The sequence below is a fragment of the Scyliorhinus canicula genome, chromosome 9, assembly GCF_902713615.1.
Source record: "Scyliorhinus canicula chromosome 9, sScyCan1.1, whole genome shotgun sequence".
In the NCBI taxonomy this organism is placed as follows: Eukaryota; Metazoa; Chordata; class Chondrichthyes; order Carcharhiniformes; family Scyliorhinidae; genus Scyliorhinus; species Scyliorhinus canicula.
Window position 1 is genome coordinate 48,840,631 of NC_052154.1, and position 19,911 is coordinate 48,860,541.

The 19,911-nt window shown below is 44.1% G+C and overlaps 1 protein-coding gene across 1 annotated transcript in view; it reads right to left on the minus strand.

Moving 5' to 3' along the window:
* Window positions 1-19,911, minus strand: part of LOC119971301 — a 692,274-nt gene that overhangs the window by 43,452 nt on the left and 628,911 nt on the right. Inside the window, exon 9 of the mRNA XM_038806664.1 lies at window positions 14,023-14,150. Within this exon, the coding sequence (XP_038662592.1) occupies window positions 14,023-14,150 (128 nt within the window). The remainder of the gene's footprint in view (window positions 1-14,022; window positions 14,151-19,911) is intronic.

Below are 19,911 nucleotides of genomic sequence, written 5' to 3' on the forward strand. Positions count from 1 at the left end.
ACCCCTGCCCCACCACCAGGAGAAGGCAGCCCATAACCGCCGGGAGCAGGAGAAAGCTGGAGGGGGACCGCTGGACCTGCGGCCCCTCACCGTGTCTGAGCAAAGGGCCCTGGACTTTGGGGCAGATCGGTAGTCCAGAGGAAAGGACGGTCACCGGGGTGGATGTCGGCTGTGGGCGAGGAAGTAAGACACCGCTGAATTGCAGTTCCCATGCCACATGTGTCAACCCCCCCTCCAACTCCACCCCCACACAATCCTCACTCCCACACCATCATCATCCCACACCATCTTCACGCCCCTACCAGACTCATCTTCACCGCCACCCACACCCCCACACCACCCTCACCCCCACCTTCCCCACTCCCTCTGGCCCATGGTCTAATCATGCATTTGTCTTGTGTCTTGCAGGACATGCTGGTTATGGGGCTGGTCCATCTGGTGTCCGCTTCCCCCCAGCCAGTGCCACAGCCTGAGCTCCCCATGTGCCGACCAACTACGAGGACAGCAGCATGGACGGGTGCCTTTGATTCAAGACCCAGGACATCCTGGAGCTCGAGTCTGGGGATGACACAGATTTCTTATCACAGCTGCCTCCATCACCCTCCACAATCCCAGACATTCACCTTAGTTCAGGGCAACCGTCACATTAACGGCCACTGGGAGTGGGTGTCCTCCCCCATTCTCCCACGTTACCAGGTGCACCAAGGCAGATACCATGACAGCTCAGCCCGAGTATTCTACGGCATGTCCGGTCCGGGCATGTCCTCAAATGACAGGTGCTACCGGTTCCAGCGAGGCCTCGTGCAGCACCTCCTTTACACCTCCTCCTCAGTCGGTTGGGCGGCTGGCTCTCCATCCTCCTGGGGCAAGCTTCACTGCTGCAGCTTCCTCCTTCTCCTTGAGCAGCTCCAGCTAGTACAGCCTCAGGGCATCTCCCAGGTCTGCGGCGACCATTGCAGGTTGAATTCCAAAATCCATTGTCTGCAGGCTGTTAGAGAAAAAAGCTTAAAATAAAGCAGTTGTATTCAAGTAATTGGTTTACTTTAAAACTAATTCTCTGAAAATTGTTTGGGCCACCTAGTGAAGCGATTGAACTGGTACAGAAGAGGCACCACTGATTTTTGCATAAATGAGGGATTACTCTGAGGGAAGTGTGTCATATGATCCAGCCTCAGTTTCATTGAAGCCTGAAGCAGAACACAGGCACACAGCTCAACAGCTCTAATATTGCCAAGCTTTCTATCCACGTATATCTGTTCACCTCTGCCTATAATTAATAAATAAATCAACAAAGTGTTTGTACAATCCCTTATGCATGATTGGTGAGCTAAAGGACCCCCAAATGATATGGACTGCACTTGAAGTTCGTTTCAGAATCAGGTTAAATTTCCGTATTCTTCAATTAGAGTTCAAGTAATTTCAACAGCAGCCTACAGAATCCATAGACCACTGGTCAGCAGATACAGAGAAAAATGTACATACATTTCGAACGCAGCGCTTTCCATCAATTCTGCAATGCATGTGGCTGAAAAGGTCTTTGACAGTGGCAGTGCACTAGAGCAAAGGCTGATGCAGCTACAGAGCCATGCATTGATCCAAAAAGACTGTGCACAATGGGTACCTGGGCAGCACGGGTTAGCACGGTGGTTAGCACAGTTGCTTCACAGCTCCAGGGCCCCAGCTTCGATTCCCGGCTTGGGTCACTGTCTGTGCGGAGTCTGCACGTTCTTCCCGTGTTTGCGTGGGTTTCCTCCGGGTGCTCCTGTTTCCTCCCACAGTCCAAAGATGTGCGGGTTAGGTAGATTGGCAATGCTAAAATCGCCCTTTGTGTCCAAAAAGGTTAAGTGGGGTTACTGGGTTATAGGGATAGGGTGGAGACATGGGCTTGAGTAGGGTGCTCTTTCCAGGGGTGCAGACTCGATGGGCTGAATGGCCTCCTTCTGTACTGTAAATTCTATGGTTCCATGATTCTATAATGCGAACGACCACCCGGTAACCCATCAAAAATATGTACATGAAATGAGTGCCAAACCAGGAAGTAATGATGATGTACACAACAAGCCGAAGAGCGGTGAGCGCATGTTTCAAACCATAAACCTCGTGGGAAACATAGATGCCATCACACCATCCAAAGTCTTTGCCAAGATTTAAATTATTTGCCCTATGAAAATTGGTAACTATTTATCATTGGCCAAGATTGACACAGGAGCAAGTGCTAACATACTACCCCTACAAATTCTAAGAGTCATGTATCCACAGACAGAAAGGTCACAACAAAACCTACTACTGTGAAACTCTCAATGTACAATTGTTCACTTGTTCTGTTTGCAGATTCCATAGTTCAATTCTCCTGGGTGCCACTAATGTTCTACATTGTGGAGACTAAAGGTCCAACAATCGCAGGTCTGCCAACATGCTATAACCTCGCACTAGTGACAAACCACAGAATTATTCTGACCTTACAAGGCAGATCCACCTCAGGGATGACTCCTACCCCTTTGGATCGTGTCATAATATTGATAGAGCCAGAAGGTTTTATCAAAACTGGCAGTTTCAAGGGAATTGCAATATTTCACTTGCAGGCGAAGACAGGTCTGTGCATTGATCCAGCATGTGCGTGTAGCATCCACTTACAAGACTAATAATTGAACGTACAAACATACAAAACAGGAGAATAAGAGGGCCATTCAGCCCATCGATCCTGCTCCACCATTCAATAAGATCATGCCTGATCTGTTTGTGTTTGAAGTTCCACATTACCAACTACTGCTGATAAGCTTTGATTCCCGCACCTAACAAGAATCTATCTCCCTCTGCCTTAAAAATATTCAATGACCCGCTTCCACCACGTTCTGCGGCAAAGAGTTCCAAAGCCTCACAATCCCCTGAGAGAAGACTTTTCTCCTTATTTCTGTCTTGTAAGTGCAACCCCTAATTTTAAAAAACGGTGCCCCCTAGTTCTGGACTCACCTGAAAGAGGAAATAGAGTTTCTATGTCCAGCTTGCCGAGACTATTCAGCATCAATTCATCCCTCAGTGGAATCAAGTCCAGTATGTCCAATCTTTCCCTATAAGGCAACCCACGCATTTCAGTTATCAATCTAGGAAACCTCCTCTGAATCGCCTCCATTGCATTTACATCCTTCCGTAAATCAAGAGACCAAAACTGCACAGTGGTCTCACCAACACCCTGTATAACTGAAGCATAAGATTCTTACTTTTATTTTCAATTTGTCTTGCAAAAAAGGATAACATTCCATGAGCCTTCTCAGTTACATGCTGTACCGAAATCCTATTTTTTTGTGACTCATGCACTGGAACACCCAGATCCCTCTATATCTCAGAATTCTGCAATCATTCTCTGTTTAAGTAATACTCTGCTTTTTTATTCACCCTGCCAAAGTGAACAACTGCACATTTTCAAACATTATACTCTAGCTGCCTAATGTTGCCCACTCACTCTATAGCTGTCTGAAAAAGCCTTATGTCTTCTTCACAACATAGTTTTCTATCTATCTTTGTGTTGTTTGCGGATTTAGCTACCATGCCTTTGCTCCCCTAATCTTAGCCATTGGCGGAAATTGTAAAACCCCAGCACAGGCCCCTGCAGGATTCCACTCGCCACACCCTGCCAATCAGACAAAGCCTCATTTATGCAGAATCTGTTTTTTTGCCAGCCAGCCAATCTTCTACCCATGCTAATATGTTACCCCCTACACCGTAAGCTTTTATTTTCTGCAATAACCTTTAAAGGTTGAATTAGACAAAATGGAAAAAGACAGAATCAATAGAAGAGTGCAAGAGCTGGTGCAGCTGGTACAGACTGGTGCAGCTCAATTGCGTGTGTCATAAAGAAAGATGGATCATTGAGAGTATGCCTCAATCCACAAAATTTCGTACCCTATTCGGACAGTACTGTTTTCAATGACTTCCTTTCAGGCTGTTAGCCAAGAATTCTTTAAGCTGAAATGGACTGCATTACATGCACTGTGCCAAGATGCATCTGTATCACCAATTATAATACTGCCGTTGTGGGAATAACAAAGCAGGCACAGGACCATAATTTGGATTTATTGATGCAGCCACATAAAATGAAGGATTAGTGTTCAACAGTCTGAAGTGTGCCATCAATGTGCAACAGATCAGTTTCTTTGGTTCTACTTATTCCAGTGTGGGCATACATCCCAATTCAAGTAAAATTGAAGATATTAAAGACATATCAACTCCTCAAGATAAGGATCATCTTCAAAGATGTCTAGGCCTTTCAAATTTCCTGTCTTATACATTCCCAATTTCACTCGTTAAGGAAATTGCTGAGATAGGGCGTGCCCTTCCATTAAGACCAAAAATACCATTTTGAGGCAGTGAAAGAGTCAATATTGGAAGCATCAACATTGAAATCCTAGGGAGACAACTGCCCTATAGATAGATGTCTCACAGAAAGATCTGGGAGCATACACAGGATACAAAGGCAAACCAATTTCATTTGCTCCAAATTTCTGGGTGCAATCTACCCAAATGGGAACAAAGTCCCATAGCGTGATTAGCCGGATGTTTCCCGGTGCTTGGAGCACCACGAAACACCACACTATCGAACTGCCATTTAGGTAGATCAGGGGCCTCAGCAGGGAAGGAGCGGCCGAGGCCACACATAGTCCCGTTTTCTGCACTGAGAAGCTCCGCATCCCAATCTCGTAACCCCTCTCACCACTCCAAGCCTCACCTCACCTAAAAGGGGGTCCGTGGGTCCTTGACCCCCCCCTCACCCCCCTGCCCAGGGTTCCCATGGGCCCAATCCACATCATGTGAAGAATGCAAGCTTGGCACCCTGGCAATGCCAGCCTGTCACCCTGGCAGTGCCCTTTCCCAGTGGCAATGCCACCAGGGCACCTTGACAGTGCCAGGCTGACACACAGGTGGCACTGCCAGGGTACCAGGCTGGCAGTGCCAGAGTGCCCAGGTTGCACCATCAGTGCCAGGGTGTCACCATACCCAGAGGGTAAGCACCTGGGGGCCTCCGATCCCCAAGTAGATCCCCACGAGGGCTGGTCAATCTGTTCCCACTTTGTGGAGGCCAGCACTGATTGGTGCTCGCCCAAGGTCTCCAGGCAGGGGGGAATCGATCACACGCCTTGGTTAGATCTCGGGAATGCATATTAGAGTGGGACTAGCTGTCTCGTTCTAATACGCAGATTTGCCAGAAAGTGATCCCGTGAGCAGGATTCACAGCGCGATGTCTCGCAAAATCGTGTTAGATCTCGCCCTCTGTCTCTAACGCAATTCAACTACTCCCATACTAGGGGAAAAGGTTAACTTAAATAGCAGTCACACTAATTCTTCTCCTCATTAGCCAGAAGGGTGATCTACCAGTCATGCCGTGTTGCTTTTCAGGAGCAACATGGCTGATAGATCTCGCCCTCTGTCTCTAACGCAATCCGGCTATTCCAGTACAAGTGGGAAAGGTTAACTTAAATATTTGGAATCATGCATTTTCATACACATCCATTTGGCAAAAGGTTTGTTGCTGAGACTGACCACAAGCCACTGCAGATGATTTGGCGAAAACGATTGACCAGTGCACTGGCAAGATTGCAATGTCTCTTGATAAAGATTAAAGGTTATAACTGAGAGATTGGGTACAAGTCAGGTAAATTGATGGCCACATCAGATACACTTAGTATATTTTCTAACGAAGCGAAAACAGAATATGTATCATTGGATTGACAAGTTAATTTAATTGACATCAAACTTGAAGATGTTCTCCAAATTGATCTGGTAAATTTTACACAATTCAAATACCAGCAGCTACATGAATAAACGTTGAAAGATTCCACACTACAGCAACTGTGGAAAATCATTACTAAAGAATGGTTTGATTCAATTCAGCATGTCCACGCACACATGAGACCATTTTGGCCTTAACAGGACAAGATCGGCATGTCCCAGGAAGTTATATTTAAAGGCAGGCAGGTCATTGTACTAGAAACTTTGTGACCTGATACTCTTCAACAACTTTATCACTCACCTCTGGGCACAAGTTGGATGAGAAGAGAGACAGTCTATTGGCCAAGTATGAACAATGACATTGAAGTCATTGTCAGGAAGTGAAAGGTATGCCAAGAGTATATGTCATGTCGACACAAAACACCATTGATTTCACATAAAGTTCCTCGCCATCATTGGCCCAAAATTACATTCGACCTATTTCACGTCCATGGTACTGACCTCATCATCATTGTCGCCTAATTTACCATTGCTTGACAATTGAATAGTATGTCAAAAGCAACTGTCGCACACATTCGAAGTGCTATTTTCTGTTTATTTGGTATGCCTAGAGAAATCATTACGGATATTGGTCCACAGTTTATTGGTAAGAGACTTCAGGATATGACACTCCAGGAGAAATGTAATATCAATCACACTAATCCTTCTCCTCATTACCCTATATCTCATAGCCTAGTGAATGAATGATTTACAAGGTGAAGTTCCTAATTCTCAAATGAAGACAGACCAAATAAGATCTACACATTGCAATATCTGAAAGTAACACTTTTAAGTGCAACTATTCCATTACTAACACAGCTCATGTTTGGCAGATCAATGTGCACCTATCTGTCTACCCTTACCCATTCTACTCTTTCAGAAGCTAGAGAGCAACTTTGAAAACTGCAAGAGAAGACACCCAACATGCACAATAAAAATGCAGGTACTCAATTGCCAAGTATGCAGTTGGGACAACAAGTTTGCATCCAAAATCTTATGGTGGCGTGATGGTGCGGTGGTTAGCGCTGCTGCCTCACAATGGCGAGGACCCGGGTTCGATTCCAGCCCCAGGTCACTGTCCGGGTGGAGTTTGCACATTCTCCCCGAGTTTGCGTGGGTCTCACCCCCACAACCCAAAGATGTGAAGGGTAGGTAGATTGGCCATGCTAAATTGCCCCTTAATTAGATAAAAAATAATTGGGTACTTTAAATTTATTATAAAAAATATTTACATCCAAAATCTCACAGAAGGTACATGGCAACCAGCCAAGGTTACAAGGATTTGTTCTGAACCAAGGTCCTATGAAGTTATTATACACACGGCACAATGGTGAGGCATACCCATGGATCAATCAAATCCATTCCAGCTCATCAACCACCATACAGCCCTATTGCATCGAGAACAAAATCCCCATGTAACCAGAAACAAAATCCAAGAATGGACAATCTCACAGATCACAGTGAGCTCCAGCCAATGTTGCCATTACAAGGTCTGGGTGTACCAGCCTTTACCTTTATGCTTTAGAGACCAATAGATTCACCAGTCCTAAATACTTATGTAATGGTAACTAACGAACATGTATTGCAAGTAGTTCTACAGCATTGGAAAGGGGGAAATCATATATATATTTTTAAAGGGGGATATTGTAATCTGCCTTTTAGGATTAGCAGCATACCATCACTTTACGGTAAGTGTGTCATGTGATCCAATCTCAGTTTCACTTCATCCTGGAGATGAACACGGCATACAGCTCTGTTGCAGATGTCTTCAAGCTTTCTATCCACATTTTCACATGTGCCTAGAATTAATCAATTAACCGACAACACGTTTACACAATTCCTTATGAGGGATTTGGTACCTCTATATCATTATAATATCGTGCATGTTTTGGGTGCACCTTTAAAGGTGCTTCCTATGTATTCTCATTTTGAGGTTTTTTTTTAACCTCGTAAATAAGGAAGTACATTTTTTAATGGAAGCTACAATCGCCCAACGTCTTTGAATTTATGAAAAACATTGACTAGAATTCAGCGGAACAGCACCAGCAGAATAAAGATTGGTCCTGAAATGCAAAAATACGAATGAATGGCAAGCTGAGGACTGGCTTTTGAGTTAGCAGGGCATCGAATGGCACCTGCCCCTGCAACATACATCCCAAAACATTTTTGCCAACAAAACTATAGACAATATGGACTGATAATGTTGCAGTGAAGAAAGCAATCTGGGACCTGAAATAAGCAAAATACTGTGGATGCTGGATTCTAAAACAAGAACAGGGGACACTGGAAAAAGTCATCAAATCTACCAGCATCTATCAGGAGAGAAACAGAGTTAACCTTTCGAATCATAGACCGAGAAAGACTCCATTGGCTTGAAACATTAATTCTGTTTCTCTCCTGATAGATCTTGGCAGGCCTGCTACGTTTTCCCAGCATTCTTTGTTCTTGTTTCGTCTGAGATCTAAATGAACAGGAATGCTACAGAGTTTCTCCTTAAGCATTACATTTAAGGAAATAAATGCAGTGTCAGTGTTCTGCCTGTTTCTTCCCTTATTTCCCCTTTCTTTTGTTTTGCAGTTATCATCTTTGATCCATGGACGATTAATGGACATGTATCTTTAAGTCAAGCAGCAGAGAGAATGATGAATTCAGAAATCACCAGAGAGAATATTTTGCTAGTTTTTGCTAGTGTAACAGGAGCGTCAGACTTGTCAACACGAGAGAGAGAGATGGGTTGGGACTCGGTTTGAGTGATTGGCTGGGGAGAGGGGGGCAATGAATTAGCCCAAAAGACCTGCCCGGTAACAGGCGGTGGTTGGAGCCCATCCCAGTGGAATGGTTTTCAGAGTCCCAAGGAGGTTCAATTTGACTCCTGGATGCAGAAAGGCAAGGACCTGCTTTTTCTCTCTTCAGAAAGACTGAGTGCTGTATTCCTGAAACTACGGCGGCCTGAATTAATCCACAGTAAAAACCTCAAACTGAAAGCTAGGGCGCGATTCTCCGCCCCCCACGACGGGTCGGAGAATAGTGGGAGGGCCTTCACGACATTTTTCCCGACCTCCCGCTATTCTCCCCCCCCCCCCCCCCCACGGCTGGCCCACGACACGAATCGCTGCTCGCCGTTTTTTACGGTGAGCAGCGATTCTCCCCTAGCCGATGGGCCGATTTCCCAGGCCTTTACGGCCATTTTCACGAACTCCAACACATCTGCTATCACAGTTCGTGAAAAAGGCTGCAAAGTGCCGTTCTGGAGAACCATGCCAACGATTGGCATGGCCGCACCACGGCCGTGCCAAGGGTGGCATGGGCCCGCCATCGGTGGGCACCGATTGTGAGCAGCGGGTCCAAACCCCGCGCACTCTTTGTTCCTCCGCTGCCCCGCTGGATCAGTCCATGGGGCGGCTGAGGGGCATAACGGCCCGCGCATGCGCGGGTTTCACGCATGTGCGTGATGACGTCATCCGCGCATGCGCAGATTGGAGCTGTCCAATCCGCGCATGCGCGGCTGACGTCATCGTTTGCTAAGCCTGCGATGCCGAGGTTCACAGGGCCCCGCTGCTAGCCCCGACCGGGGAGCATAATCGGGTCCCGGGAGGGGGCGCGGAGGCTGCCGTGAAACACGGCCAGTTTCAAGGCAGCCTTCATGACTCTCCGCATTTGCGGAGAATCACGCCCCTAATCTTTAACAGGAGTAAGTTGCTGGAAATGTCCATCTGAAATAAAGACTCTTTTTATCCTTTATCTATGTTTATTTTCAAATCACGCCGGCTGTGTTGTGTTTATCTGTCTTATGTGTATGTGTGTGTGTGTGTGTGTGTGTGTGTGTGTGTGTGGCGGGATGAGGGGGAAATTAAAGTGGGGGATTAGGAATCAGATAACAATTAACCAGCTGTATTTGCTGCATGTTTCATTATGGTTCTTGTTATGAATAAACAGTAATTGTATTTAAATGTACATACCTGCTGACTGTAATTATTGGGCAGCCAAGGGCCAAGACTATGGGTATCATTCTAAGAATTATTGGTTAATTCACTTGTGTTGTGATTCTGGATAAAATGGGGCTGGAATTGACCGCGCCCTAGCCCAGGGTATTGTAGCAACAGGAAGTATTTTTAAAGAGTGGAAAGTTAACAAAAACAAAAGAGAGCGAAAGAAGAAAGAAAATCACGTTTTTAAAACTGAATTTTAAATTTCCCCCTCATGAATTAAAACCTTTAGGAATGAGATTCTACACTTGTAAAAGTTAGTTATTTGTGTCAGAGAGGTTGATCAGCAGTAACTAATGTTTAGTACACATTTAAAAGTATACTTAGGCTTTTAAAGACAAGGCTTTATTTTCTATGATGGGTTTAATGGGTAATTATTGGGCAAATACACCAGGCTCCAGAAAAACAGACGTCACCGATTAGATGCCATTTTTGCAAAGCTAATGGCAATGCAGTGCAACTCAGACATCACGTTTTGGATATTCCCATTTAACTGCACACCCGCATCTCTTCTAGAACATAGGAAATAGGAACACAGTAGACCACATGGCCCCATCGTGCCTGCTCCGCTATTCAATATAATCATGGCTGATTTTGGGCTTAAACTTCATTTCTGCTTCACTTCTCATATCCCTTATTTCCCTGAGAGACCAACAGTCAGTCTATCTCAGCCTTAAACGTGTTCAACAATGGAACATCCTTAATCCTCTGGGGTAGAGAATTCCAAAGACCCACAACTCTCCAAGTGAAGTAATTTCTCCTCATCTTAGTCCTATGTGATCAGACCCTTATCCTGAGAACGTGCTCCTTGTTTTACCATTCCCTCCTGATGGACCAATCGCTCAGCCTCCACCCTATCAAGCCCCTCATAATTCTGTAGGTTGTACTGAGATTGCCTTTCATTCTTCCAAACCCCAGAGAATATAAATCCAATTTAATCATTGTCTTATCATAGGGCAACCTCCTCTCCCAGGGACCAATTTAGTGAACCTTCACTGTACCACATCCAATACATGTATACGCTTTCTTAAATTCCGAGACCTAAACTGCACAGAATACTCAATTTAACCTTTCTATATCCCTTTGCAACCTCTTTGTGTCATCTCCACAGCTTACCTTCCCACCTAGCTTGGTATAATCAGCAAACGTTGATACACTACTCTGCCTCTTCATCTAAGTCATTAATATAGATTTTGAAAAGCTGTGGCCCCAGTATTGATCCTTGCAGCACCCCACTATTCACTGCCTATGAACTTGAAAAATCCCCATTTATGCTCACTCTCTGTTTTCTATCTCTTATCTAATCCTCTATCCTTGCTAATATATTACATCCAATTCCACAAGCCCTTGTTTTCCCTATTAACCCTTTATGCTGCACGTTATTGAATGCCTTTTGGAAATTCAAATATACTGGCCGGGATTCGCCAATCCCGCAGCCAAGTTCTGATGCCTGCGTGAAAAGCGGCGTGAACCACTCCAGTGTCAACGGTCCCCAATTGTCCGGTATGCTCCTCTTCCTCGGGGGCTAGATCGGCACCGGAGTGGTACCCGCAGCTCCAGCCAACACGGCACGTCTGGCACGTGTTCGCGCATGTGCGCCACGGCCGGCGTGATTCCGCGCATGTGCGTGGGTTCCCGTTTCCGCGCCGGCCCCCTGGCAATATGGCAGAGCCCTACAGGGGCCCGGCGCGGAGGAACATAGGCCCCCACGGAACCAGCCCGCCCGCCAATCGGTAGATCCCGATCTCGGGCCAGGCCACCGTGGAGGCCCCCCTCGGGGTCGGATCAACCCCCCCCCTCACCCCCTCCAGGATGGCCCCTGCAGAAACACCTTCCAGGTCCTGCCGTGTGGGACCTGAGTAACCCACGCCAGCGGGACTCGGCCAAACTCGGCGGTCACTCGGCCAGTCGAGGCCTGGAGAATCGCCGTGGGGAGCCACTTTCAGCGGCCCCCAACCAGCGCAGCGGCGATCCCTCTGGTGCCCAAAAACCGGTGCCAGAGAATCGGCCAGTCGGCGTCGGGCTGGCGTGGCATGATTCTCGCGACCCCTCGGGGATTCTCCGACTCGGCACGGGGTCGGAGAATCCCGGCCCCTACATCTACTGATTCCCCTTTATCTACCCTATGACTTACATCTTCAAAATTCTCAAATAAATTTGTGAAGCATGGTTCGCCTTCAGCAAAACCATATTGAGTTGTTCGAATCAAACTATGCTTTTTCTGTGTGCATTATTAAACCTTCCTTAATAATAGGTGCCAGCATTTCCCAACAACTGATGCTAGGCTAACTGACCTGTGGTTCACTGTTTCTCTCTCCCTCCTTTTTTGAAAGGCAGTGTACCATTTGCCAACTTCCTAAGGTTCCTAAATGTAAGGAATTTTGGAAAATCAGAGGTACCACACCCACTATCTCTGCAGAAGGGTAAAGGCCTTCAGGTTCTGGGGATTTGCAGGATTTTAGTCCCGTAAATTCTTCCAGAGCTTTATCTCTGATTATATTAATTTCCCGTAATTTTCTCACTCTTTTTAGCCCCTAGGCTATTGTCTATTTCTGATATAGGATAATGTATTTTTGTGAAGTTGTTATTCCATTTATTCATAAATGACAGCAAGAACATTTGCTCTTGTCATTATTTTAGCAGTAAATTCTGGCCCTTTGTAATTAGTTCAATCATGATTAAAATCACAGCAAAGTTCACATACTTTATGATATGTGAGTCGGCACTTTAACCTTTTACAATTTTACATAGATCCTTTCATGATCTTAAAAAATCCCAAAGTGATTCACAACCAATGAGGTGCTTTGGAAATAGTCCACTATTATAACTTAGGGGAGCATGGCAGCCAATTTGTATGCATCAAACAAGGATAAAGTGAATAAGTGATCTTTCACGATTTGCAATTGAAATGTATTTGTTTGGATATGTTTTTTAAATCATCAATTGCAGAACAATTGAATATGTTGTTAATCTTGTTAACTATATTGCTACTAGTGCAAATGCCTATTGAATTTGTGGTATTTGCCTTATTGTGATTATGCTGAAGTTAATGCCAGGCATTATCCACAAATTGGCTAAAATAAGCATCAGGAACAGTGATGCATTGCGACAATATACAGATAAATTGCAGGTGACAAATAGCATTACTTTTTTCTGCTTTGAAAATGTTTTTATTTGCCATAAATTACGTGCTAGCTGCTTCTACATCCTACCAATGTCACTTTTGGCACAGCTACGTGGAGGAGCAGAAAGCAGGCAAGGGACGCAAGCTGTCTAATTTTCCCTCCCTGTGGAGAGGTTGCCTTGTAAGGAAAGTTGGCAAGATTAAGTTTAAATGCGCCATTTTAAACCACTTATCTTCACAGCTGAAATTAGTCTTGTTTGAAAAATACACTTGAGTAATTTGTCGTATTGAAAATTCCAGCAGAAGGTTAAAATGATCTAAATTACTTGAAATGGATAATGTAGAAATACTCTTGCAATTAAACATGCAGGTTTGCAGGACTCATAACATGCGAGTGACATTCTGTACTGTACTAGTCATGCTTTTCGTTCTAACATCTCAAACAACAATGATTTTAAATGAGATGGCTCCATTATTGTACCTACACCACTCTGTTATATTTGATGGAATAATTGGTGCCTGACAACAAAACATGACTGCTGTCACCTAATACAATCATTGAGCTGCAGGCTGACTGACTGACAAACCCATTTCTGCCCCACTTTTTCCATTTAACATAATATAATTCTGAGCAGCAATAAACACGAATCGTTGAGTTCATACACTAATGACTTTTAAAGCTCCATTCGCAAAAGATAAATGCAATGTCAGCACAAGAAAGAGCAAAGTGAACCTGATACGTTTTTGAAGTAACAATCAAAAAGTGCTAGTTAATATTATAATAACTCTTGCCTGTTTTGAAACTGAAACCCAGAAATGTAATAAGAAGGTTTCTAATAACAAGGCTAACGCATAACATAAACCTGACTTTGGTTACCCAATGGAACCATCTTACTTATGTTTCATCTGTCCTTGCAATACCTGTATTGTGCAATAACTTATCATTACTGGATGCAGCCAAGGGGGGAAAAGCTTGATCATTTTTTTTTTAAGATTGGCAATGCCTTCAAGCCATGTAACAAAAATATTGTTTTATTTTGTACTGTAACACTCACAGGGGAAATTTTTGTTTATTGGTTATATGTCACTATAAATCAAGAGAATTTCCTCTATTCTGGGTGTGATGTTTACCATCTATTGAAAGGACACCTGATTCAGACATTCTGGGCTCATTGCAGCTGCTGGTGACTCTTCTCCCAGAGTTGACAGATGCTCCACCGTCTTCTCATCTTCCTCAACACTCCCGAGACTCTCTCCGTCAGATTGTTGGATTTTTCCTGCAAAAATTGAGATGTGTGCACATGACAATCAATTTTCATGAAGACTGATCACACACTGCAAGGTCAAATCTCTTTTAAGTCCATGATTTTGGCAGGAAAATCAGTCATAAAGCAATGACTGACCATCAGTCCAGAATCTCACAGCTCTCTGGTCTGTCAGATTCTTTAAGAATAATTATACTCTGGACCTTTTGAAACATTGATTCAAATTGATCTGCATGATATCAATATCGTGTTTCTTGACATTTTCTAGACATGCATGAGTCTCATTAATGATAAGAGGCAAACTGAATGCAGTAAAAACAATTACAAATGCCATATATTCAGAAAACCAGATAATGGGGCCGCATGGTGGCGCGGTGGTTAGCATTGATGCCTCATAGCACCGAGGACCCAGGTTCGATCCCGGCCTCGGGTCACTGTCCGTGTGGAGTTTTCACATTCTCCCCGTGTCTGCGTGGGTTTCACCCCACAACCCAAAGATGTGCAGGGTAGGTGGATTGGCCACATTCAATTACCCCATAATTGAAAAAAAAGAATTGGGCACTTTAAATTTAAACAAAATTAATTTAAAAAAAGAAAACCAGATAATGCTTTTATAAAAAAATTCAATATTTGTGAATAGTATTATGAGCTTAAACTAGTGTTAAACCGAGTAGTTTTAATCTGCATTTCCCCAGTCAAAATTGCATTTATCACTACATTATAAAGATCATGCTATACAAAATGGCTGACAGATTCTGTCAATGATCATAAAAATACATTAGATTTTCCTCTTGATTAAGCACTGGGCGTTATATTTAATTATTGCACGCAGATTATTTCTCAATAATAGAATGTCACACATGAATGCTATCTTGCATCCAGGGCAATGGACGCACAGACAGTCAGCATTTCTAATGCTAGGCATTCTGAGTATAAAACATGAAATGAATGACTTTCCATATAAAACTGCAACAGTTTAAATTCCAAATAGGAGCAGATGCAAGGGAGTGATTTCAAAGTCATAAGCTATAATCTTTATGTTCGCAGAGATTTATACATTACTCTTGCCTTGTTTGCACAACACATAATATTATCTAACACCCTTGGTCAAATATGCATGATGTGCTTTACTTTGCTTTATACCAACAGTAAGAAATGATATGCTCGCCAAACATACTAAGGGTCTCATCAATACAGCCCTGGAATTACCATCAATCCATATGGGTGAAAGGATTTAACATTAAAAAGGTCACATTACATAACATTGACAAGTTGATTGTAGATGTGAATAAGATCTGCTGAAGGGTACAAACAATGAATGCTGTTCCACAACTGATGCATCAAACACTGAGCAAATAAATGTACCAGTAGTAGCCCACATGCAGTAATGATCTGTCAGAAAACACCCTCATCTGGATCATAAAGAAGTGTTGTGCTCCACAGGGAATTGCTATACTGTCAGTTGGAAAATAATCATTGAAGCCGGATATGGCAAGTGTTAAACTTAATCATTACATTCTTTTATTTTAAAGCTAGGAACAACCGTTTTGGGATTTGCCTTGGGACAACACATTATTACTTTTGTCAGAAGAGGGAGGGCTGTAATTTTCAGGGACCCCTATTTCTGATGAGATGCTAAACTGAGGTCCTGCTGCCTGTATCAACGTTTCAGGTGGATGGTAAAGGTCGAAGGGCAACGTTTGAAAAAGAAAAGGTAGTTTTATTGCTGCACTGACCTAACCTCTTCTCTTAGTCAATGCCTCGAAAGTCAGATTAACTGATCATTCCCTTTGTCGCAATACTTTTGTTTGACATCTTCTTGATGCAGAATGGCGGACATATTTCCTCACATGACAACAGCCACTGGTTTCATATAAAGTAATTAATTGTGCGCAGCACTTTGCAAATTTCCATGTGATAACGTTTTCTATCAATGCAAGTATTCTATTTTAACTGGTTGTTTGGTATTACGGAACATCAGTACTGCTGAAAAAGAGACATTTTGTAGACGTTTTTCATCTTGCACCCATCAGGACAGTCGCAAGAATACCAATTGAAGGAAAATGACACATGTATGCTGTATGAGAAGAGAGTGCAGATTGGTTGGCAAGTGGAATCTGATTGGTTGAGGCTTTGCCATGGAGATTGCACTTTTTAACTGTCAAGCATTATTTCAAATTTAAACCAGGCAGCTTGACTCTGATTGGCCAAAGCAGTACCTTAAAGAATGAACCAAATGGCTGTCACTTATTTTGTTTAGCTGAAACAGGCGCATGGTGTGTACGTCTTATTTCTTTTGAAAAGAACAGGGTCCTCTGTATTAATAAATGTATCTTTCCGTCCACATAAATGTGCGACACTGTGAGCCTGACTAACAATCTTAAACTGGCTGTCAGCGTAATTCTGAGCATACTGAAGATTATTTAACAAATGTTGTCCAATCACAGAATCACATCTATTGTTGGGTACTGTGCTTTTAGTTTTGCAAACGCTGACTGGTTGGGTACAGTATGTACCTTGCCTGTTGCAAGCAGCGGAATGGACACATCTCTGCCAATCAGAGTCCACTTGCCAATCAGTTAACACTCTCTTCTCACTCTCTTCTAAATATCTGTTCCCCCTGACATTGCTATTCTTACAATTAAAATGAAAATCGCTTATTGTCACGAGTAGGTTTCAATGAAGTTACTGTGAAAAGTCCCTAGTCGCCACATTCCGGCTCCTGTCCGGGGAGGCTGGTACGGGAATTAGCCTGATGGGTGCAAGATGAAAAGGTTTCACAAAATGTCTCTTTTTTCAGCAATAATCATACAGATAAAAAGCACATAGCATTCACAACAAAGTAAATTATGTGATCTAATAACTGTTATATAGATGTGGTTGCAGGATAACATGATTGGGTCCTGAATATTGTGGCGTGTATGACATTCAAGAAGAATAGGAAACTTGGTAAAGGTAGAGGGCTAGCATTGTTAATCAAGGATGACATTGGTGCAATAGGTAGATATGCCCCACATATTGAATAATGTATGCAGCTTTTGCCTCCTTGTCTAAACAAGGATGTAAATGCCACTGGAGGTGGTTGAGAGGAGGTTTAACTAGATTGATACCCGGAATGAGCAGATTGTCTTATGAGGAAAGTTTAGACAGACTGGGCTTTTTTTTTCATAGAATTTACAGTGCAGAAGGAGGCCATTTGGCCCATCGAGTCTGCACCGGCTCCTGGAAAGAGCACCCTACCCAAGATTAACACCTCCACCCTATCCCCATAGTCCCATAACCCAGCAACCCCACCCAACACTAAGGGCAATTTTGGACACTAAGGGCAATTTCTCATGGCCAATCCACCTAACCTGCACATCTTTGGACTGTGGGAGGAAACCGGAGCACCCGGAGAAAACCCACGCACACACGGGGAGGATGTGCAGACTCCGCACAGACAGTGACTCAAGCCGGAATTGAACCTGGGACGCTGGAGCTGTGAAGCGATTGTGCTATCCACAATGCTACTGTGCTGCCCCTATCTGTTTCTATCAGAGTTTAGAAGAGAGAAGGGTGATTTGATTAAAGTATATAAAATCCTGAATGCTCTTGACAAGGTGAACGTGGAACAAATGTTTCCTCTTTTGGGTGAGTCCAGAACTAGAAGGCATTGTTTTAAAATTAGTGGTTGTTCCTTTAGGACAGAGATCAGGAGAAATGTTTCGTTCAGAGGGTTTTGCGACTTTGCAACTCTACCTCAGAAGGTGGTGGAGACGGTGTCATTCTTGTTAGGCAAGGGAAGCAAAGGCTATCAGGGGTAGATGAGAATGTAGAACTTGAAACAGAAAGAAATCAGCCACAGAAACATAGAACACTGAAGCAGGAGGAGGCTATTTGGCCCTTCGAGCCTGCTCTGCCATTCATTATGATGATGGCTGATCATCAAATTCAATACCCTGATCCCTCCTTCCCCCCATATCCCTTGATTCCATTAGCCCCAAGAGCTATATCTAAATCCTTCTTGAAATTATTCAACATTTTGGCCTCAATTGAAAGATTAAGCTCTCTCCGGGTGAAGAAATTTCTCCTCAACTCAGTCCTAAAAGGTTTATCAGGCCAAGTTAGAGTCACAGACTAAAGTCATGGACTCTCGTCGGTTGTGACAAGGCTTAAACAACATAATGGGCTACAAAGCAAGGCCGAGTAGAATCTCCAGCAGAAGCTCATCCCTGCCCGATGAACTCGATACATTCTTTGCTAGGTTCGAACAGGAAACCAATAAACCACTGTCAACTGCCCCAGCAGCCTCGTACACACCCATACCTACTGTCACAGTTTCCGAAGTCACATCGGCCTTCTTGAAAGTGAACCCTCGGAAAGTGACGGTTCCTGACGGGGTCCCTGGCCATACACTCAGATCCTGCCAGAACCCACTGGTGGATGTGTTCGCGGACATCTTCAACCTTTCCCTACTCCGTTCCGAGGTTCCCACCTGCTTCAAGAAGATGACCATCATGCCCGTGCCAAAGAACAACCAGGTAACGTGTCTCAATGACTACTGTCCAGTGGCCTTGACATCGACCGTTATGAAGTGCTTCGAAAGGTTGGTCATGAGCCACATCAACTTCAAACTCCCAGAATGCCTTGATCCACTGCAATTCGCATACTGCCAAAACTGGTCCACAGCAGATGCCATCTCCCTGGCCCTACACTCATCCCTGTAGCATCTCAACAACAAAGACTCCTACAACAGACTCCTATTCATTGACTACTACTTTGCCTTCAACACGATAATCCCAGCCAAGCTCATATCAAATCTCCAAAACCTAGGACTTTGCTCCTCCCACTGCAACTGGATCCTCAATTTCCTGATCCATAGACCATCAGTAAGGATAAACAACACCTCCTTCACTATGGTCCTCAATACTGGGGCCCCATAGGCTGCGTATTCAGCCCCCTACTGTACTATACACACACGCCTGCATAGCAAAATATGGCTCCAACTGCATCTACAAGTTTGTTGATGACATGATTGTAGTGGGTTGGATCTCGAATAACGATTTGTCAGAGTACAGGAGGGAGATAGGAAATCTAGTGGAGTGGTGTAACGACAACAACCTCTCTCTCAAAGTCAGCTAAGCTAAAGAACTGGTCATTGACTTCAGGAAGCAAAGTATTGTACACACCCCTGTCTGCATCAATGGTGCCGAGCTGGGGCCGGTTGACAGCTTCAAATTCCTAGGTGTGCACATCACCAACAATCTGTCCTGGTCCACCTATGTCGACACTACGGCCAAGAAAGCACAACCGTGCCTACACTTCCTTCGGAAACTAATGAAATTCGGCATGACCACATTGACTCTTACCAATTTTTACAGATGCGCCACAGAAAGCATCCTATCTGGCTGCATCACAGCCTGGCATGGCAACTGCTCGGTCCAAGCCCATCAGAAAATACAAAGCGCCGTGAACACAGCCCAGTCCACCATGTGAACCCACCTCCTATCCATCGAGTCCGTCTATACCTCCTGTTGTCTTCGGACAATGGGCAGCATAATCAAAGATTCCTCCCACCGGGTTATTCTTGCTTCCAACCACTTCCATTGGGCAGGAGATACAAAAGTCTGAGAACACGCACTAACAGGTTCAAAAGTTAGTTTTGGTGGCCAGGATTAGATGCTCAAATATAAGAGACAGTGGGGCAATGTCAGTCCTGTACACCACTGTAATCACTACATCCATGGGAATGGCCAATGCAGCTATGGCAGAGAATACACATAGACTACACTGG